Source organism: Styela clava, chromosome 5, assembly GCF_964204865.1.
Source record: "Styela clava chromosome 5, kaStyClav1.hap1.2, whole genome shotgun sequence".
Classification (NCBI taxonomy): Eukaryota; Metazoa; Chordata; class Ascidiacea; order Stolidobranchia; family Styelidae; genus Styela; species Styela clava.
The window spans coordinates 13,690,242-13,713,583 of record NC_135254.1 but is presented as its reverse complement, the minus strand read 5'-3'; the positions used below and the strand labels follow the sequence as shown (position 1 = coordinate 13,713,583).

The 23,342-nt window shown below is 35.1% G+C and overlaps 2 protein-coding genes across 11 annotated transcripts in view; one reads left to right on the top strand and one right to left on the bottom strand.

Annotated features, from left to right (window-relative positions):
* LOC120344922 (uncharacterized) overlaps positions 1-13,581 on the top strand; it is a 78,018-nt gene extending 64,437 nt beyond the window's left edge. For all 10 annotated transcript variants that reach the window (XM_039414252.2, XM_078112936.1, XM_039414250.2 and 7 more), the window contains 17 exons: positions 566-728; positions 1,131-1,229; positions 1,749-1,891; positions 2,320-2,490; positions 3,519-3,765; positions 4,262-4,403; positions 4,775-4,922; positions 5,205-5,441; positions 5,752-5,953; positions 6,149-6,327; positions 6,609-6,774; positions 7,185-7,563; positions 8,035-8,535; positions 8,804-9,324; positions 9,404-9,643; positions 10,023-10,255; positions 10,650-13,581. In XM_039414252.2, the coding sequence (XP_039270186.2) occupies positions 566-728; positions 1,131-1,229; positions 1,749-1,891; positions 2,320-2,490; positions 3,519-3,765; positions 4,262-4,403; positions 4,775-4,922; positions 5,205-5,441; positions 5,752-5,953; positions 6,149-6,327; positions 6,609-6,774; positions 7,185-7,563; positions 8,035-8,535; positions 8,804-9,324; positions 9,404-9,643; positions 10,023-10,255; positions 10,650-11,100 (4,222 nt within the window). In that variant the 3' untranslated portion in view covers positions 11,101-13,581. The remainder of the gene's footprint in view (positions 1-565; positions 729-1,130; positions 1,230-1,748; positions 1,892-2,319; positions 2,491-3,518; positions 3,766-4,261; positions 4,404-4,774; positions 4,923-5,204; positions 5,442-5,751; positions 5,954-6,148; positions 6,328-6,608; positions 6,775-7,184; positions 7,564-8,034; positions 8,536-8,803; positions 9,325-9,403; positions 9,644-10,022; positions 10,256-10,649) is intronic.
* Positions 13,582-14,521: 940 nt separating this feature from the next.
* LOC120344919 (protein S100-A7-like) lies at positions 14,522-16,744 on the bottom strand. The gene is made up of 3 exons (XM_039414246.2): positions 16,605-16,744; positions 15,149-15,245; positions 14,522-14,703 (listed from the first exon to the last, which is right to left on the bottom strand). The coding sequence occupies exons 1-3, from the start codon at positions 16,670-16,672 to the stop codon at positions 14,548-14,550; spliced, it is 321 nt and encodes a 106-aa protein (XP_039270180.1). The 5' UTR covers positions 16,673-16,744; the 3' UTR covers positions 14,522-14,547.
* Positions 16,745-23,342: the final 6,598 nt, after the last annotated feature.

The window sequence follows — 23,342 nt, the reverse complement described above, 5'->3', positions numbered from 1 at the left end:
ATGTTGTAATATTATTTAGTTTTTTAAAAATGGCAATTCATGACAAGAAATAATTATTGTGGAGATATAATCTGACCTGAATTGAATTAATGCAAATAAATCGCTATTGTAACATAATTCATTTATTAGCAATGTACATTTTAAAATAATATTTTCTAATTAATTTCCCTTTTTTAATCAGGGAGACAAATTAAATTTTTATGATAAAATAACTGTCTGGGTAATAGATCACAAAATTAATTGTTATTTCACCTCAATTCTCAATAGCTTCTTTAATTGTGTTTATTACCACTGTTATGATTTAATTAAAAACATTAACTATTTTACATTTGCCTAAACATAGTTTATCAATAATAATCATGTATTCAAAGAAACTTTTGATCTTTCATTTTGATTTGGTATAGTTTAATTGCTAAGCTATACTTCATAATGCAACATTGTAGCACTATTATTATCTGGTTTAATTTTTGTGACCATGATTTTGAAAATATTCCACAAACCAAAACGTCTTTGTCATAGACTAGTATAAATGAGCATAATTTTAATGAAAGTACTCTTTGTTCAGATCACTTGTAGGTCAGGGTGGAAAACAACCAGAATCTGACATTGGTACAACTTTCTTTGCACCTACTATTGAAACACCAGATATGTTAGATTTAACAGGGGAAGAAGATGCTATTGTTAGACCACTACATCACAGCATACTTGGAAAAGAACACTGTTTTGAGGTAGGTACCTTTCTTATCATATTCTTTAATAGGCCATTTTTGAGGTGTTCTATACCTTTATAATAGAAACCACTACTGTTATGTAGAAAACTATACTATAGTTTAAAAAGAGAAACAAAATTTTTATAGTTCAACACGGCCTACTTGAAATTTCTAAATTCTATGTTTATCCGATGGGTAGGTATATCATGCCCTAATTATTAAACATGCATGGCAAACTTAGATAACTACTGAAAATATTCACAATGGAAAATAGTATCTGATAAAGGAATGTGTCACATAGTCAACTATAATTTTGAATGTACTTTCATGATTTAGGAAAAATGAAAATGTGGTTTCAAACATTATAATTCACAATAAATTTTTCAAGGCGAGAGAATTAAAATCGTTTATTTAACACAGGTGATCACTGTGAATGGAAGTCGATGTTTTTGTTGCAAATCTGCTGGAGAACGTGAGGCATGGATCGAAAAAATTAAAAGAACATTAAACCCACATCTGGTAAGTACCATGAACCACTCACTGATCATTCAGTCGATTACGTAGTCAGGTGGTGTTGAATAAAATTTCCTACACATGATATGCTAGAATATGGCTTCTACAAGTATTGTAATGATACTCAATTGACACTGTCTATTTTTGTAGTTTCTTAACTTTTAATATGCTTTGCGAATATTTTTACAATTTGCATATTTACGAGGTTTATTCTGCTCATACGATGACATCATTGTATCATATTGGGTGTGTCATATTATGAATCATTTTGCACATAGATACTTTGCGTTACTAAATTATTTTTAGGTTTTTTTGGCAACTCTTTTGCAATGATTTTAATAGGAGTACGTGCAGTATTATGGATATTTCATCCCACAGTATTTTGTGTGATTTGAGACACTTATTTAAGAATATGATATTTATTAGTCACACTTAATGACAAAATAGGGGGTGGGGAAATTTCATTAATTATTTCAAGCTCCGCCTGATAAAACATTCGATTTTAACCAGAAACAATATTTTTAGGATAACATAAGAAGAACAGAACATCAGCTCAGTTTGTGGGTGCAAGAAGCAAAAGGAATTCCCATCAAGAAAAAATATTTTTGTGAAATTTGTCTCGACAGACAACTTTACGCAAGGACTACTTCAAAGTTAAAAGATGACAAGTATGAACAATTTTTTAATCTAAATAGTTGGTGAAATGATTTTAATCTCTGTAAATTAACAGCTTCTTCCAAGGGCAGAGGGTGGAAAAATGTTTGTATTATGGATGAAGTTGTGGGCTAGTTGATTTCCAGGATTTAGGAGACCTGCAATCAAGTTAAATGATATCTACCTCTTGGGGTTTGCTTCATCATCCATTGATATTTTTTGCTTGCCATGGCTGAGTGTACAATTTGATTAGACCAATGAAAAAAAATCATTTCCTTATTTTAAGAATGTTGTGTTTTGGGGATTTGAATATAGAAACTATTATTTTTTCATGGCCAAATTATGGTTTATTTTAAATTCTTTGACTTCCATTGAGGTATGTGTTACTATGACACTTTTTAAGTATTCCGAACAAAGCTTATCTTATTTTTTTATTCAACAGCACAACATTCTGGGGAGAACATTTTGATTTTACTTCAATTCCTGATATAGAAGACATCACAGTTCATTTGTACAAAGATTCTGATAAAAAGAAGAAAAAGGACAAAGATTATGTTGGTCTTGTCAATATTTCAGTTCAAATGCTTTCAAACAGACAAACTATAGAAAAATGGTAAGTACTTATAGTGAGGTTATCTTGATATATTATTGCTCTGTTCAGTTTTCACTGCTTCAAAAGTTATAAGCTTATACATCATAACTTATCTGTTAATTGAACTTAGCTTGTACACCCCTTTACACATTATATTTGCCTATTTATTCTCTATAAATCCATCTATTATACAGTAAAATAGATACATTCTGAATTATAATTTGACTGTAGGGTCTAGTAGCACCTCTCAGCCTACATTAAATCCCAATATTTTTCCATTTTGAATGTCATATGACCATTAGCCTTTGGGTAATCATGTATACAATAATTGTGGGATAAGATGGCATTTTAAACTTTTAAAAATTGTACCTATAACTTGTTGTTTAGAACTTTGTATTATTTCACAATAAAGTCCTTGAGGCCACACTAATTGTATTGACTTGATTGATTTTGTTTTGGAATACATTTGACCTAGAGCCTTAATTTCGCTTGTCACGTTTTGGCAGATGTTGCATCCCATTTCCTATTTTTGATACAGTAATTTTGTCTGGAAGAATTTCAATCTGACTCAGACAAATGCCTTGTCATTGTAATGACACGACACCAGATATTTTCAAATGACATACAAGAGAATTGTATTTTTTATTCCCCTTTATAGCTATTCTGGTGACTGTTTATTGTTGTGTATGTCTAGGGATGTTCAAAGCGAATCGAATGTTCGAAATTCGAATCTGTTCAAAAATAATCATATTCGATATTTGAAATTCTCGATTTTCATAATAATTATCTTTTTGTGAAATTGAAGTTTCACAGTATGACCATAAAGCCTTTATTTTATGTCTGAAACCGGATTTTCTTCAAATTCCAAAAAATGAAATATGCATTGCCTCCTATTCTTCACAGAATGTATTTCATATAACATATTTGAAAAATTGTATTAGAATGTATTCAGAATTGTGGATTATTCGTTTTTAGTCATCCCTGCGTGAGGGAAACTCATTTTCATTCATTCTAACCTTGTTATTCTAATGACTAATTCACCTTTATAGGTATACATTATCAACGCCAAGCGGAAACAATAAAAACAAATCAGGTGAAACAATGGCAATTCGCATAAAAGCAAGATTCCAATCGGTATCTGTGCTACCTATGGAGCAATATAAAGAGTTTGCAGAACTTATTTCTAAAGATTATATGACGCTATGTAAAACCATGCGTGGGAACCTATCTGTTTCAAAGAAAGATGAATTGTCGAAGAGTTTAGTCAGCATAATGCATGCAACTGGAACCATAAAGGTAAATATTTTGTTTGTTCAACCTAGTCTTGTGGATATCTTTTAGATAAGAGAAAAGCCTTTGATCTAACTACTTTACTGAAAAACGGTGTTTATTATAAAGGATGAAAATTGTTTTCCAAACACTCACAAATACAAGATTATGCATTTCGATGATGCACAATATAACTTATTGGCAATATTGAAACAATTACCAAAAATGTGTTTAATGAAATTGTGTGATACGCTACTTTCTCCCTAGTTAAAATATTCATGATGTGAAAAGTCTGGAAAAGGATGATTGGGCCTGCAATATACACACATAAAACATGATGATTAGTTACTTACAAACAGATTGTATGACTTTTCTGATTTGTTTTATTTTTCTGAATATTTGCTCAACGGAATGATAAAGCTTAGTTTGCTGCAAGTGTTCCCAAGCCAGAGTATGATATTAAAAACCACAAAATATTCTGTAAATATTCTGTTTTATATTGAAACTTTTTTATAATTAACAGGAATACATGACAGAAGTAGTTATGAACGATGTGAGAAATATTGAAGAAGAAAGTTTAATATTTCGTGAAAATACAATCGCCACTAAGTCTGTTGAACATTTTCTTCGTCTAGTGGGAATGGGATACTTGCATGAAGCTTTAGGTATGTTGCTTAGAAAAGTTCGATGATAATTCTAATATATATTTTTCCTAGTTTCCATGCTCTATATAGTCATATGCAAAGCACATGTTATCACTTCAGGACATACAATTTCTAAATACTTAATCAGTTCAGATGCTCGGAATTAGTTTAATTAACTAAATTATCTGAATGCTTGCACAATTGATATTATGTAATTCATTTGTCCCTCTTTCTTTCTATAGTCGTACTAATACAATATTAACCAACAAAGCCGGTAGCATCATGATGTATGGAAATGTCATCAGTCATCACTGTATGTCATGCGTTCAGTCTTTGTGAATTTGTTATGCATTGACACTTGGCAGTCTAGTTTATACTTTTCCACATTTTAGGTGATTTTGTAACTGCCTTGTATGAAAGTGATGAAGACTGTGAAGTAGATGGAAATCGATTGCCTGCTAATGCTATACTTGAACACAATCAGAAAAATTTACAGATGTGTTGTGAGATCGCTATGTGCAAGATTATGAATTCAATCAAGTGAGTCTTAATTTTGTTTTCTCTCACACTAAAATGAGAATTTTCATATTAATCCCAGGGAGAGGAATAACAATGAGATGGCTTAATCATATGGCAAACTGCAGACTCTCTTTCTAATCACCAGTCCATGTCTGGCATGGGAATACTTAGCAGAGTGCTTTTATGGCTTGGTAAATTACATTGCGTAAAAAGGATATCATCTCGTTTAGCTTATGCTGCAACAACAACTAAATTGTGAAAACTAACATTATCTATACTGTTATGTTTACTATTTTTTAACAGAATATTTCCCAACGAATTGAGAGAAGTATTCAGTACATGGAGAGCAAAATGTGAAACAATGAATCGACCACGTATCGCATCAAAATTAATAACAGCATCATTGTTCTTACGACTGCTGTGTCCAGCCATATTAAATCCTTCACTTTTTGCTCTTGCTAATGAGCTGCCTCGTCCTAATGCGGCAAGAACATTGACACTAGTGGCAAAAGTCATTCAGAACCTAGCCAATCGTTCACGGTAATTTTTTTGTGTGTTTATGTAGGAGGAAAGCATCTTATTTTTCGATAAATCTAAAAATCGGTTTAAAATTCTGAATTTTGTTAGCCAGAAATTTATTTCAAGCGTCTTATGTATTGGAATCATTAATATATTGATCTTGTAGCAATCTTGCATTTCTTTTATAGGTGTGAATAATTTGAAAAACATGTTTTTTTTTTAATAAAAAATTTAAGGATTATAGATCTCTGAATAGCAACATGTGCCCTATTGAGTGTATTGTGTTTTACTCTGATGATGAGAACATTCAAAAACATTCCTTATTTTCTAGATTTGGCGACAAAGAAGAATACATGAAGTTCATGAATGGATTCGTACGAGAACAATGGGATCAAATGGGCGGGTTTTTGGACGACGTCACAGACGCAAGTAAAACTTCGTCTTTGAATGGATTTGAGGGTTTTATTGACCTTGGAAGAGAATTGGCGAAACTTCACGCTTTTTTCACAGAGACCTTGCCTGAAATGGATCAGGTGAGAAGAATTGTATGGTTTATGAACAGGACTTACTCGATTTTGAATGAGCATAGGTTAAAACTAGGTATTGTTACATTCGTCTCATTTTTTTTTTTTCAATAAAAATGTCATTTGGTTGATTTTTTCTTGAGTTATAATTTTGGAACCATTTATATATAATTCATCTTATCATAATTCTCTAAATTTTTTTAGAACATTGTCAATGATCTTGGAAATTTACCAAAAGTTTTAGGAAAAATAACAGATCTCATCAATCATCCACCACCTTCACCACAGAATGGATCTCATATTTATCAGCATCGTGTTGTATCAAAAAGTACATCGCAATTATCTGCCTTAGATAAAATATCCGAAGATGCTCAGCTATCAAAGTAAGGACTGATATATTTGTATATCATAAATCTTAATAACATTTTTAAAAAATTTGAAGCAAATGCAAAAAATTTCTTGTACTTCGAAATAATAAAAATTTCGGTTTTGATTAAAAATTGCCCATTTTTTATCATATTTGTTTTTGAAATGAGACGTCTAATTTGACTTTATCGCTATTCTTACATACCTTATTTGTTTTCAAGAAAAATGAACCTCCGCCATTGTCTATCATTTACTGTTAGTCTCAGTTATTTAAATATTACTTACAAATCTATTTCAGTGCTAATGATAACATATTGATGCCTCCTGATTCGACTAGTACGCCTAATACTGGACGACGTAACATAATACCACAAGATGTTTCATCTTTGTTAGATATGGATGGATATCCTACTCTTACTACAACTACTAATCTATCAGACAATGGTAGTCAAACATCCATTCCGGTGAGTGTCTTTATTTGTGATATCAATATACAAAATATAGTTTACTATGGATTTGATTAGTAATTAAGATTAACTTTTCTGCTAGATATTTGCATTATACTGGGATGGGTGACACAATCATTTATGCTTCCAAGGAATGCAGTAATCTTACATACAGTTTGGAAAGAGTTTATTACTTTTATTATGTATTCGAAATTTTTTTTTCTTTAATTGTAAGCCGTAAATCGTTCCTTCGAAATGGTGAACTGGATAGACTCTAAAAAGTCTTACTGATTATGACTATGTATCCATTCTACTGGTTGTTCACGATTATTGCTGTCGTTCAAGACGACACTCGACAATATTTACATTTCAATGATACTGTTTCAAACAACATCGTTTGAATTAATGTATTTAACAATTTTTCACAGGCTAATGGAAGCTTCAACAATAGTAACAACAGTCATCGTCCATCGTTAGCCTCGATGGAAAACGTTGAGTTTCAGACAATCAATGCAAACGCACAGCAGCAAGCATCCTACCAAGCCCCGCGTTGCGCATCTCGTTCCACCAAGCCGCCACTGTCGTTTAGTAACCCTGCCTACTTACAGAGAGGGCTTAGTTCTCCGGCAGCTCTCTCTTCGTTGGATCAACAGCCATCTGATAAGTTTTCTTTCCCTCAAAAAGGAATGAATTCGGGTTACGTTAACGGCGTACACACTCCACAGACTTCTCACAACTTTTCGAACACGACTACGCACACAACCACCACTGTCAACTCAAATAAACGCAACGTTTCAACTTATAAGGGTGAGTGAAATTTTTATCCCAGATGAACTGAAATATTAAAATACAAAATAATTTGAATTTCGCTATTCATCATAACATCTTTGCATTTTAGCAAAAACTTCGTCCCCCTATGGGCCCCCAGTTAATTTTTGATAAAAATAAATTTTCCGCAATTATTATAACATTTCAACAATTTCATATTATGCCATACTAGTGTTGCGAGATATCTTCATTGCAACCTAAACTGTCTCAATTTATGGCTATCATCTTCAACAACTTGAATAATTCTTAACAGATTGCCTTACTTTAAGCGGCCTTGCTTCATTAATCTATCAAATTTACAGTCGCCTTTCTTTAGGAATATTGATAGAATGAAATACTCACTGAAGTTTCTTTAATACCGCCAATATTATTTTGACTGCAGTATAGTTTTAATTTATAGAAACTCGTGCTATAATTTGCGATCTATAATTCGTCATCTTGTATTTTCAGGCCAACAAACTCAACCACTGTCATTCGCAAATCCCCTGCAAGTACTTCAAACATCCACAAGTTCGGAAACGAGACGTCGTAGTCCGAACCCGATACCGGTCGCCTCTTTGCGATCAAACTCCCAGATCGAGACTGTTTTTGCCTCAGAGACGGTGAGCTATTTAAACAAAGTTCCATACGCCTCTGTATCGTTGCCACAATCCTCTGGAACAAAAACGCAACAAGAACAATATCTAATCAGCAAATCTGACTCTGCAAACCCCTTGAAAGCGATTCGAGATGCTGACAATCTTGATCACGGAAGCAGCGAACCGGAAAGTGCGAATGACAGTTTCCATAGCAACGATACATTGTCTTCAAGACCGTCATCAACAACAACCGGAAGTACAGCGAACAGCGGAAGTGTAAGCAATCACATCGACCAAAACGACATGAGTCGTTTGCCGAAACCAAAGCATAGACCTTCTCGCCACGGCAACAGTCATCAAGGAAAAAGTCAAGGTAATTATATAATTTTGCACGAAATCCTTTCGGCCTAGGGATTTGACTCTTCCCCACTAAATACCATAACCTGCCAGGTTAAGGATACCAATTGTAAAGATATATGAAAACGTTGCTACACCAAACTTCGATGCCATGTCGTCGTCCACCCGACTGTTACTGGGCGATTCCATTGGGGTTTTAATTATCTTGCATTAATGAAGAATCCCCACCTGTCCGACAGTTATCCGACAATTTTTTTATGAAACTTATAAAATTCTCTTTGCAGGTTCAAAAAACGAGAATACAGACGGTAAAGTGACAGCCACTTCCACGTGTATACCCGTTTTGAGTGCCAGACATCGCACAGGCCTTCAGAAACAAAACACATCGCCTTCGAAAGCGATTTTAACCTCCACGGCCGCTGCTGAAGGTTCCAATCCCAGAAAATCGTCATCGACCTCGAATGATCCCTCAAGGTCATCCAGCCGAGTCACCCGTTCTTCATCTGCCGTTGTCACCAAAAACGGTCGAGCGAAAGTTTCACACAAGTTTCCGAATTTGAATCATATGACTCAATTAGATCAAGAACCAATTCCGGGACTTAACGAGGAATTGCCTTCTGTACGCGAAGTCGACGACTTGTTGGTCTCTGGGAAGCCGGTTACTGCCATAGCTCTAAACGCTGCCAGTGCGACTCGCGTTCGAATGGCACGAAAAACTCGACCGGGTGGCACAACGTCATCTAGCGGGCAACAATCATTCCATCAACCATTGATAAAAACCAACTCGGCGGGTGAAAGATATTATGTAAGTTTTTGTTTTTTCTTGATTGATTGATATAAGTTAGCTGAAATGATAGCACTTTAAACAACTATTTCTACGACAGGGTGGTAGGCGAAGTAGCAATCAACGTACTACTGGACAGTTTCCGAATCATCCACCTCCCGAATCTGCCGCATTTCCTCCCACTACACCAGAAGGACCATTGTCACCAGAAGAAAGAACTGCTCAGTGGATTCTCAGCAGTGTAGCTTCCGTGACAAAAGACGCCGGTATACAAGGACCCAACGTTCCACAAACTGCAGGATATTCCCAATCTAAGTCTTCGAGATCTTCCACCAAAGATGTAAGCTGAATATTTTTCTGGTCGTAATTCCTAAGTATATAATTGCGATACATAAATCCATTGTTTTGTTTAGCCACATTCATTGCAATAATAGTTCTTTGAGAAGTTTCGAATTTGGTCAATTTTCAGTGTAAAAGCTGGATAATCATTTCAAATCATTTTCACAAATAAGGATCTCTGTACACGAAGCCATTTTAGAGACTGGAAACTTCCCTGGCTAAGAAAGACCATTGTGGCTGAAATAATTCTTGTTCGATATAGCCTACTCATTTTTAGATTCGTTTATGTTGGGCTTTGTTCCAATAAGGTTGTAATTGAGATATGCAATATTATGTGTCAGTTGTCATCCAAATTGTGATTTCATTATTTATATTTTCAGCATGATGACTTGTTGAGTCGTCTGAAAGGAGACAACGATGCTCTTCGAAAACTTTTGACAGAAACTGACGACGCGAATCGATCTATGAAACAAAGAGAAGATTCTCTCATGGATCAAGTGAAAGCAAGCGATCGCAGAGAAGCGAGATTGCATGAAAAATTACGGATTATGGAAGAGAAATTGCAACGTCAGATGATGGAAAAGGACGAAAAAACTTCGGAATTGATACAGAGGTTAGTACAGATAGAAGGTCGAAAATTAACGATACTGATATCCCGCGCACCTATAACAAACTAAATGAATTTTTTTTTAATTTTATAGCTGCAGCATCCATCATTATGTCAAAATTTGTCCGTGCATGTAATTGAAAATGACCAATACAGTGATGTTTCTGATGTGAATTATTGGCCACAAACTGGATCGTCCCTCTAAATTTTTGTTTTCGGAATATCAGCAGCAGACTGCCATTTTTGTCAAATGTAAAACCGCATTTTTCAACGTTTTTTTTTGTCACAAATGCGCCGTTTTATCTGTAGTACTAGTGCAGCCTTATGACTTGCCGTGCTCTGGCTGGCCTTCTATTGTTTGAATTTTTTGCATAATATTTCAAATCTTTTTTTTTTGTAGAATTTCAAAAGTTGAAGAAGAGCAAAAACGAGAGCGCGAGGAACTGCAGGGAATTATTGACGAAAAAGACATTATCGTATCAACGCAAAGAAAGCGTATTAATTCTCTGGAAGAATCGAACGCCCGTCTCTTACGGGCCGTAAACGAATTAAAAGAAAGATCCAATTCGTCGAGTAGCCTTCACAGTAAATCTTCTGATTGCAGTGCCAGGCGACAAGGTTCGTTTTGCCAGGGAGATGCAGCACAATACGACGTTCCGGTAACGAGAAACCACAGGGCTCAAAATCAACAGCAAAATTCATCGAATCAGTTTCAACGCCGACCTAGTGGCCAAACACACAATACAAACTATGAAGCCATGGATAATGGTTCGCCTACAACGTCATTTGTAAACGGGGAATACCGCATCGAAGGTTTGTCGTCTGCCGGAAGCTCGTCTTCTAGCGTTTAGACTACAGTGGTGTTCCCATAGAGTAAAATCCTCAAAACTTGGTAGAGATATGCTTCATCCATGTGCACACCATTGGACAATACTTTTGAGCATGCAAACTATATATGTCGCGAAATTAATGTTCCTGATTATTTTGTTACTGCTATATTTAGTGAAATATTTATTCCAATTTCGTTGATTACTCGCGCTTGGCGATTATCGTCGTCATCCCTTTAAACTGAAAGGTTTCAAATACAAAAGCGATATAATACCGTATATGGACAAACTAAAATATACAAATTTGTTTCACGTCAATCATAACTTCATAATATTAAAAATTAACCAGTAAGTTTGAAACTTCAAAAATAATGAATACTACATCTCACAACGAAAGGGTATTAAACGAAAATATCATTTCAATGTGGTGATGTATAAAAGTACCCCAAACCACAGATCTAGTGTAATTTGTTATTGGAAATCAGCGCTGAAGCCAGCGTGCGACTTTTTCTCAGTCCGTTCATGGTATAGTCAAGCAAGATTTCCATATTTCATAAGATCCACTTCGACTGGTCCTTTTATGCTGCTAATAATCGCTTTGATTTCATTTCCCGAAATTCAAGGTATTTTGGTAAATCTATGGCACGAACTATCTTCATAATGTTCCACGTTGCCAGTCAACTACCTAAAAGTCATCTTTGAGATGCTTGCTCACGCAATAATCATTATAGACCTAATTCGTTTCTAATTGCGATTACCATCAACACCAGACATAGTCTAGATAATTCAAAGCCTTTTTTGTTGTTACTTGCAAATGCAATAAGTTTTTCTGTCACTGTGTGTGTCTGTCTGATGCAGCTATACTACCCATAATTGTCTTGAAATATCTAGTCGATCACGTATGTGATTATCCATGACCAATTGTCGATATGTAAGTCCTGTAACCTAAAACAAAACTAAAAGACTAAGATAGTTAAATACGATTAGGTTATACCGCGTTACTGACTGAAAATAGATTCATTCTCCCTTCGGTAAAATTGGGCTTTAAGCAACATCTATTGTCAGCTCATTATCGTCACCTTGTGGCGAAAATATTGTAAATGATAAGTACTCTAGCTGGCTTACAATCTGCCAGCTTGCCTCATTCTGCTTGTTTGCACCGTAATTTCTCTAGACAGTATTTTATACTCAGCATCAATTTATATTGCATGATTAATTTACCCTCTCAAGATAAATAGTTGTTAAACATCGTTAGCATTGAAGGTTTCTTCCCTATTCATGGTTGCCTGTTCGAATATCTTCCTATGGAATAGGAAAATTTATCGGGCGTTGTTTAATTTCGCTTAACCGTATTTTCCTATGTGATTTCATGCGCATAGTTTCTGTTCTCATCATTTTTTTTCGATTTTTATTTTTTGAAAAAATAAATAAACATGATCGTGATTTTTGCACCGCTTAAATTAATTTGTACTACTCGGAATAATTCTGATATTTTATTGTTGTATTTCTAAATCGTATTACATAAATATATTACCAGCTATTTAAAAGGATTACGACTGGTATAAAAATAATTATCGGACGTACATATGATTATATTACCTGAGTTGAACCAGGAATCTTTATGGTGGGCACAGGATTTATCTGTTATTTAATAATATATGTCGCTTTATATCAATCTAAAATGTACTTTGCGAATGCGAATTTTTTTTACCGAGGTGGACAACGTATAATTTATTCATCTGATATTCCGGTTTATGGCGGTTGGAACTGGTTTCCACGCTATGGTTTTGTTGTTCACAAGCATCGCCCGTATCCTACTGTTCCTTTACTTTGTTTCTCAAACTTATCCTAATTATTATGCTTTCTATTCGTACTGCTAGGCTAGAATTCCATTTTTTTAATTTCATGATTCCTTTCTTGTAGCCTATACTTTTGCTTATATATATAATTTCAAGTTGATTTTTGAAACTACCATGCGATCATGTTTGTTCAATTTTGGCCTTGAGATAAACATCTCACGGTTCTGTAGGTATGATTTTATTAATTTTCATAAATTTAGAAACATTGGTAAAATATGTCCACCCAAAAGTTAACTCTTAATCGTAAGTTGTTTCAAAATTAAACACCCCCTTCAGGGCTTAAGCATGTTTCTTGCATTGCGCACAATAAATTTCCCGAAATCATACTTTCCTATATTAAATGAATCTGACCCATTTTATGCTTTTTTTCTTTATTATTGACTTTTTCGTTTGTATCTTATTATTGTTGTTTCGTGATTCTTTCTCTCCTATTCTTATTAATATTGTCATTATTATATGACGTCGTATACGTTTTAAGTTTTTCCCAAAGACTGCAATAAAAGAGCCATCGTATGAATCACGCTGTGTCATTTCATTTACGGTATTCTACTTATTGTATATATGTATTGTATTACATATTGTATATATGCTTGAAGAATAATAACATCGGCTAAGTTTGTAGTGAATAAAGACATTTTAAACCGTGGTAGCCACTATCAATTTGACATTCAACCAGTTGATTCCGAGTATGCGCGTCAAAATCTTTTGTAGCCATGTCTCTACGAGTGGAAGAAACAATGTCTTCGCGAATATGCGTTTTTGAAATTGAAGTCTTTGGTTCATCTTAGGTTTTGGGCTACTTTTCAGGACAACGCCGTGAAAATACAATACATTTAGTGCAATTTTATTATCACATCACTGCTTTATTGGAGAACTTATACATTTGCTACAATCACAATACTACTACAATACAACGACTAGAAATCCCATTAAATATTCGAAGCAAAGTCGGTAATTACTGAAAAGAGTGAACAGAGAAAGTGCGGGAAAAAAGAGGTGAATGAATTAGACGCGCAAGTTTGGTAGGTTCGCCTCTGGTATTGAAAAACTTCCTATCAACACGTAGCATAAGTTGATACAAATTAGGCTTCTTTCGATTGGCTACAATGGAGCATATTTGGGTATCAGTGGTCTAGGCCAGGGGTGTGCAACCTGTGGCTCGCAGAGAAGTGCCAATTTTCAATGGTGTGCGGCCCGCGAAACGAATTCTTAATTTAGTTTAGTCTGGTACATGCGAGTAATTTCAATCCCTGTGAGTTGCGAAGCCCTAATTCAACTTATTGCCTGTCCCTATGACGTCACAATACCATAACGGTTAGCTTGTGCGAAGCAAACAGGGAATGTCATAAGATCAATAACCAAAATTTTCGTGCTTGCAACTACTAGAAAGCCTATGTTAAATAAGGGTGCGGCCCTCGGTTTCACCCAGGTATTTGTATCAGACCCCCTTGTATTAAAGGTTACACACCCCTGGTCTAAGCAAAATCTTCCGAAGTTTTCTTCACCTCTTCTCACCCGTACAGTTTTCTGTTGCTCTTTTTAGTAGTTACCGAGACCCGCTTATCCCTCATATCATATAATGTTAATGGCAGGTGATTTCGTCATTGGTGAATCATTTTTTCCTGTTGTCTTCGGCGAGACGATCTACAATTTTAGCATTTTGAGCAAGTTTAGCCACAATTTTCAAAAACTCAACGAAATCGACAGAATCTGATTTATCTTCATCGAACTCCTCGAAGATTTTATCAACTGATAAGTCGTCACAAATCTGAAATATAAAGTTATTTTATTTATTTAAAGTTATTCAACTAAGTAGCTAATACTGCACGATCATTCAGTGATAACTAACTGGTTGCACTCAACTATTTAAAAGTAGTGCGTTCAGAATGCTAACTATCGACCACTGTTCGACTTGTTTTGAAATCTCCCATCGCAACGTATATACCTATGCCAACAACGTTCTCATTAGCGTTGCTTGGGTCACGCCTCACACATGACTCCTAAATGTATTATGATGCTAATTCGATTTTGCATGCGATTTTTCTGGTTTTGAAACAATTTCCACTTCGATGATCCCTTTATGAACAAAAACCACCTATGTACTCTCTAGAAATGTCGGAAAAAACAATAACCAATCGCACGTGGCTGACAGAAAGTCTTTATAAATACATGTATGATCTTCGTCACTTAATTTCACGAACTCTTTGTCTTACCCCCAAATATCCTTTGAACTCTTCCTTAACCAATCTCCTCATTTCGTCTTTCTCGAGTTTGTCATCACTTCCACCTTCAACCCCGCCCCTTGCATATCTGAATCCCAAAAAAAAAACGCGTTATGAATTTCGAGTACAACTGCAAAATGAAGAAGACCGAGGATATCTTGTTTTTGCCATCACAATATATGTAATAAAATGTTTCAGTAGAAATTTTGTGAATCGGTTAATGTTTTGCGATTCTATAAGTTACATGAACACCATATTCGTCTATTTGGCCGTCGTGATTATCGATAATCTGCCGTCCTATCGTAACAAAAGATGTCATATTAATTATGCATTGTCATATGAGAAATACAATTTTGTCAACGTGAACGGATTTTAAACTCATCGAATTTAACAGCATCAAGTGCAACGTTCATTCATGTTCATACATGTCTGGTGATCACCGAATTGTTGAAAATCAATATAACCGAGTCTGCTTGCGCAACGCGAATCTTTACAATATTAATGTTGACAAATAAATTGGCGATGAAAAAATTTTGTAAAATTAAACAGTTCATTATAAAAAGTAATTATTCTATAATTGTGCAACAACCGACGGGATGTAAATGTTCTTATGTAATATATTATTGTGACATAGCATATTATATTTGCATCATATTTCATTGTCAGCTTTCTCATAGACGTTTCACAACCTATCCATCTGATTGTGACATAAAATATCATTTTCAACATATCCATCGATACCTTCCCAGAATTATTCATGGAAAATGTGTTTATGGATCTTTTGACCTCCCTCAACCTAAGTACTCTTTATCTTCAGCTATCTGTTATCTGTCAGCAATAGCGGATATATTTTTTGAAAGCAACATTAATAAAAGAAACAATTCATCGTATGAATAATTTAGAAGATTCTTAGGGCATTTCTTTGAGGGCTTTAAAATTACCGCACTGGCCACATCCTTTCGGTAAAAATTACGACCAACACAATATATAGAAACCTATTTTGTTTGAAATAAATTAGCAATCGGCCTTTCAAAAGTTGTTGAGCCATAAACGGAACAATTACCATAGGGGATTATTTTTACTTCTTTATTTAAGCTACTGTTATTGATAGAAAGCGTTATTATTCGAATTTGAGTGGTATTATTGATATTATTATTTTATAAGGTTCGACTAACCTAAAGGTACCGATTCCACACAATCCAGAAATAATGCATTTTGGAAAGACTCAAATTTGTAGATAGATATGAATGACTTTATATTTTTTAAAGAAATATAAAATGTGAAAATATGGTTTAAAAAACGAAATTGCAAATAAGGTTGATCATAAAACGAGTCAACTTATTTATCTTTTGGAAAAATATTTTCCAGTCAATGGGATGAAACTCATAAATAAAAGTATATATACAAGTTATAGCCTAAATGCAAGTACTATTATTTCATAACTTACTTTTTGAACGTCTGAAAAATTTTGTCAAATCCTTCCTCAAATTCAGTTCGTTTCTCTGTTGACGACATTTTTCTTCTTTCGTTTATTTATCCGATTTGTTACTATTTCACAATGTACTATTTGATTTTTATGCTGGCATGAAAGTAAAAGCTCGAATGTAAATTTTTTATGACTACTCACTGTTCTATATTTTATATATACACATATCAACCAATTTTAAACACAACAGAATTTCAAAAACATTCGATTCAAATAACCCTATCAGGTGTACTGAAACTACTCAAACTTTGTTTCTTCAAACCAATCACAGATTCTGCGTTTTGGAACACTTAGCATCTCCACGATAACCAACATATTGTCCTACATCGATCCGAATAACAATGTATAGGTTGCAAATAGTGCAAAACATTTATATAACTTCGAGATGGAACCACTTTATGCCACGTAGACCTCACTTAATTAAGTTGAACAATGCCAAACTCATCAAAAATTAATGGCAACGAGGGCATAGCAACGGACGAGAAAATGTCGTTTTCTATTTTATATAAGAAATTATTAAAATTCTTTGTAACTCCTAATTTTGATACATATGCCCATTTTTGCCGTAGTCCATGCTTGGTAGGTGATAATCACTGACAATTAAAGGGTGGTATTTATACTTGAAAACTATGGTGAATTTTATGTCATTTCCGTGTAATGTTATTTATTGTGATATTAATTCTGTGATATTTTGGTGATATATTGATCTTATCCTGAACCTACGAACATTTGTTAGAAGAACATTCGATGAACTTCCCACTGCTATGAGCGGTCAAAACTAAGTTATCTTCCTGTTCTTAGATGTAAAAACGACAAATAACTTTTTAGCTATAGTTACGAACTTATTGTTAGACGTTGGATATTTATCTGGAAAGTCAGTCTATAGAAGCGAACATGAATTTTCAACCACAAGCCGCCATGGGAACAAATACGAAATTCATAGTGACAAAGACCTTCTTTTTATAACTTGTCGTTGTCATGGAGTAAAATATTAATCCCAACCGTGACCCAAGATCCCGTAGGATTAAATGTTATTCATAAAGCGTATAATACGCTCGCCGTGTTTTGAAAAAGCTGCAAATGTCGTGCCGGCAGTTTCACTTAACGCAAAGGTTATCGCCACCAAGTATCGCGAACCAACAAAATACTACAAATTATATATCAGTGGTTCTTAAAGTATGGGTCGCGACCCAAACATGGGTCGCGGAAGGTTTAAAAATGGGTCGCGACATGGTCGTCAATGCAAGGGCAATCTAAGAGGAGAAGGACGAATTTTCAGCTTTCCCAATGTTTCAATTCAGCTTCTAAACTCTGGTATTAAAAAATAATGAAATATAAAATTTCATTCACGGAAAGAACTGTCTTGAGCTCATTGTTACATCACAATCTGATATGCCAGTCACGTGTATTATTTTTATGGTATCGGTAACCAATAACCATGCACGTCGCTTGTCGTTGTGTTGACCGCGTGGAATGTCGTCTTAGTGGATTAAAATAACCAAAAATGGGTGTCTTTTTGGTAATGTAAATTGTAATAGACGACGCAATGAAAAAAAGCTCGCTTCTCGACATTAGATTATTCAATATCTAGAGAAAATGTGACTTCATCTCGAGGCACCATTTACCGCGAACGAAGCAGTGCGTGCACATTTGATGAGTAAAAAGTTGTATATTGCGAGAGATACCGAAGGCCAGCTAGGATGTCGTGTTTGCGACGGACAGCGGGCGCCTTTTCTGCTACAATTCGCGACAAGGCACTTGTGCGAGCGAGGATATTTGGCACTGACGGTTAACAAAACTAAGCTCGCAATCGCCTCGATACCCGTGACAACTTGCGTATTGCGTTAAGTAAAATAGAGCTGTGTATTGAAGATATAATGAAAAGGAAATTTCAGTTTCATCAATCTCACTGAGTCAATGGACTGTTTCTAATAAATAGTTGTCTGTATTTGAGTCAAACTGCACTAACACATTTTGCGTTATTTAGGATTGGGTCGCGAGTATTCATAAAACTCAGATTTGGGTCGCGCTCGAAAAAGTTTAAGAACCACTGTTATATATAGATGTCCAATCCAGAAACTCCACATGGCATTTCAAAATGATTGCTGTCGCCCAAATATTTTGATCTTTATTTCTTCATGAATCACGAAAGCAAACAGTCCGAAACTTTTTTGGATTCCAGCGTTTCTTCCAAGAATCACCACGTAATGTTTAATATAAAATACATAAAAGGGGCAGTTTTTGCCGACAGTACCTGGGCATAGCTATCTTTGATGTAGTTATTTTTGCTACATTGTGGCGACAAATATATATCATGATTTTCTCTTTTCTAACTCGGTAATTCTTTGAGCAGAGAGAGAGAATTTATTATTTCGTCAACCAGAAAACACATAATATAAAATATAATGATAACAAAATAAGTGAAACAAAAGTTTTCAGCATGACTGGGAGGTAACATTACGACCATTTACCGTCATCTGAGTCAGTTACCATCCCATACAATCCATGAATAAATACATAAATTGACACAGTTTCTTTTTTATTGAACTCTTAGTTTATAGAAAACTATTTACACTATTTACAAAACGTAATCTGATTAGACAAGGATACATTTTGGATCAGTCTGATCAGGGTTGGGAATTTATTCTAAAAATGACATATTTATAACAGTAACATAATTCAGTTTCTTTTTTAAATTAATTTAATGGTAGAAAAAGTGGAGTGTCTTTCGGAAATAGATACTTAATTCTGATTGGGCCTTTAAATGAGAATCAATCAGTACAAATAATACTACAATAGTACAGAAATAGACATATGCGAATTAGGGCAGATATGATTTATTAAAGAACTTTTGACAAAGATGAGACAATTACAATAATCCAGAAACCATTTTTATTCTCGCAATAATTTATAGTCTACCCCAAGCGTAAACTTTGGTGGTAGGAGTATCAAAAATGGACAAATCTATCAATTTATTGCATATCGATAAATATTAATCAAACTCACAGTTAATTAAATGATCCATAACAACCACTTAACGGTAATTAAAAATGTAATTATATATATTATATCAAGGAACATCATATGAATTTAAAGATTCATCTAGCCGAGCAGTTTTGGTCTACTAGGATGGCATAGTACCAGACCTAATGTTGTGTATATGTGGGATATCAGAAAATGATTAGAAATGTTGTTTGCAGAATGATAAATGATAAGACATGAAATATATAAAACAGTGGATTATTTTGGCAGAATAGACCAAGATATTGATTAATATCGCTGGAATAACATATTACATATAGCCTATATATATGAGTACACTATAATCTAATTGTAGGGTCGAAAGACGCCAGTTTCTAACCATTGCAGCATTGGAGGATGAGCATGAAATTTCTTTTTGCTATGGTATTTTATTCCAATAATTCACTGAAAACTTGGGACACTGATGTTGTGTTATATATTTCACCGGATAAAATGTCCGGAGTCGAATCAGTTATCATATTATGACGTCACAAATGAGTGTAGGCTCTATCGGGATTCGGAAACGACTATAAGCAGGGTTCGGTTTATCGAATCAAAGGTGAATTACCTTGGTACAAATAAGCGTGCTTCTGTCTTTTTTTCGGTAGAAATAACACCTGCAGGCCACGCCTGCAGACATGTAGATGTTAAAATGCAAGTATCTGTGGATCTACCTTAAAAAATTAGATGCTGGTTTATGTTCTTTATATCATCTTAACTAGGAAATAATTAGAATCAGAAAAACTGCCTGAGTACCACGCCGTTAAACAATAATTTCGATTGGTTGATTCTTATTGTTGGCAGAAGCGTTCAAAGGCCTAACCAGTCCACAATTTTGGTAGAGGTCAAATATTGTAATTTCAAGCACTTTTTATTTAAAACAACAAAGATTTTTAAAGCAATCTGAATCAGCAAAAGACATCGCTGTAGCGCCATGATTCTAAACAGTGACCGACTGACCGCTCTAATAGTAACTAAACTGGCAACTGTAACTTTGGGCATTGAACCTTGACCATTTTGGCGTCGTCTCTTTCGGCGTGAGCCGCTTGGAGGTAGGACGTGTAAATTTGTATCTTAACCAATCGGACGGGTTAGTATTATTAATTAGGCTTAGTTTTAATCCACAAAGTATTCAACAATAAACACCTTTGGACAATCGTTCCGAACTTTGGAAGAACCACATCAGACAGAACCCCTCATCAAGAATAAAGTGTCTGTGCAATCTATCTATTCCAATCGCCACTATCACCATTGTATGGTGCTGAGCTGTTATAGTAAAATACAACATCAACTCGTGGGAGGACATTGTATTGTCAGATTTGCAAGTGTTGCACCAAAGTGTCGTGAGCGTTGTATAACGAAATAAGTTGTGCTGCTGAGAAGACCAATCAGCTACACTAAATACCCACCATCAACAAAATCTGAAAAATGTCATATTGCTAATCTAAAAGATGATTTGGATTTCTCGTCACCGTGTGAAACATTAAAAAGCAAACCCATCAAAGTATATTCTGCTGCTGACAAGTCTGCCTACATGACTGCTGGCATCACTAGCAGTGAAAATAGCTCTTGTGTGTAACCAGGCCAGGGAATAAGAAATGGTGAGTCATTGAAATCAGCCTTTCATAAAGTGCTTCCCAAATGTTGGCATCTTTTCTTTGCCAGACCCTAATGTAAATTTATGTCCATCAATGCATACTGTCTCTAATGTATCATAAAATTTTTTTGATGCATCCACTTTTGCTAGTGCCCCTTTTAACTGTTGTACACAAACCACCACTGTGTCTGCCAATTCAGGCAGCTTGTCTTCTCATTGTAATATTGATAATATATCCGTTCCCACTGTGAAAAGTGCTGCTCTTCCTTCACAGATCCGCAATCTTTTCCTTGATATATCCAATTTAGTGAGTAGTATTTTATCAGTCCAAAGAGCCAAAGTTAGGGTGTTTGATGGGGATTCATTGCGATATCCACGATGGGAGAGCTCATTTAAAAAGCTAGTTGAGCAAAGGTTGCTCGATGATGCAGATAAAATGAATCTGGTTGAAGGTTTGTTTTATATTACAATTTGAGAATTCGTATAAAAGAGCTAAAAAGGCCTTAAAAGATCGCTATGGCAATGACAGTGTCATCGGTGTGGCTTTTAGAACAAAACTGGCATCGTGGCCTAAAATTGGGCCAAATGATGTGAAGGCATGTTGGCATTCTCTGATTTCCTTCAGCAAATGTTGAAGTCAAAATGGTTGTAGACGTAGATGATTTAAAAATTCCCGATTTTTCTTCAGAGCTATGCGCTATCAAAAGAGTTTTGCCCCCTTCATTGTTTAACAGGTGGAAAGAGTCAATTTATGAATGGAAGTGTGAGCTCAATGTAAAAACTAGGGCCCGACCGATACTGCCTTTTTGAACCGATACCGATAGTTTTCTAAAAGTAGGCCGATAAGCCGATACCGATGTTTCCTCTCCTACAAATATGGCTACAAGTAACAAGCGACACTCTGAGATTATTGTGTTTTTCTTGCAAAAGAAATGAAATGTTGAACTCATGCAATTGTGTGCGTGTCAAGAAAGAACACTTATTGTAAGAGCAGGAAGCTTATGAATCTCAATAGCTCCAGCTCAACAGTCTCAGATGTAGTTGAGTAGAGTTTTTCTGCATTGGCTCCAATCCTTTTATGGATTGGCTTCAATCATACTTGCCTTTGTGTTTTGCTTTGAGATGGCTCTACAAATTATACTCATCTTTTTTTTTTAAATCGGCGGAACCTTTTGACCTAATAATGATAAGCATATTTTACAAATTACGCCATCATTATGGCACACAAAGTATTTCCATACTTTGCTCTTACCGCTAGAACCAGTCATCTATAACACATCAATAAAAGAAGTTAAATCGCGGCGACGAAACGACGAAAGCGCAAGGGAAATCCAACGTTGTTGAAAGTGGAACGGCGAGAATTCTTTATTAATCAACTGTACATTATTTGACAAAAAAAGTCATTCACATGTTTCTCTCGCTTCAATTTGCAAGGCCACCACGCAGGCAAACTCGCTTACAAAGAGTTAAATCCCGTGCCATACGTCCGTTCTTGATAAGAGAAACATAGTCAAAAGAATTTTTTATTTATCAACGTAAATTATTTTTGACACAAAAAAGTGGCTCACGCGTTTCTCTCGCTTCAATTTGCAAGCCACCACGCTCGCAAACTCGCTCACGAAGTGTTAAATCCTGTGACGTACGTCCGTTTTGGATAAGAGAAACACAGTCAAAAAAATTCTTTATTAATTGACGTATATTATTTGACACAAATAAGAGGTTCACGCGTTTCTCTCGCTTCAGTTTGCAAGCTACCACGCTCGCAAACTCGATTACAAAGTGTTAAATCCCGTGCCATACGCCCGTTTTGGATAAGAGACCCACAGTCAAGCTTTTTGATAAGAACCGCTCTTAATTAAACAAGCGACAAAACTGCTTTCCGATATATCGGTCGGGCCCTAGTAAAAACCTCTGATAACTTGGAGGTAAACTGCTCCAAATATCCCCATTTCGAGGAGTTTACAAAATTTATTCTAAAACATGCCTCGGTGGTGCATTGTCTTGAGCTGACAGTTTTCGATGAGAATTTTGACTCGGCCAAGTATAATATTGAACAAAATAATAGGTCTGGCCATTCGAGA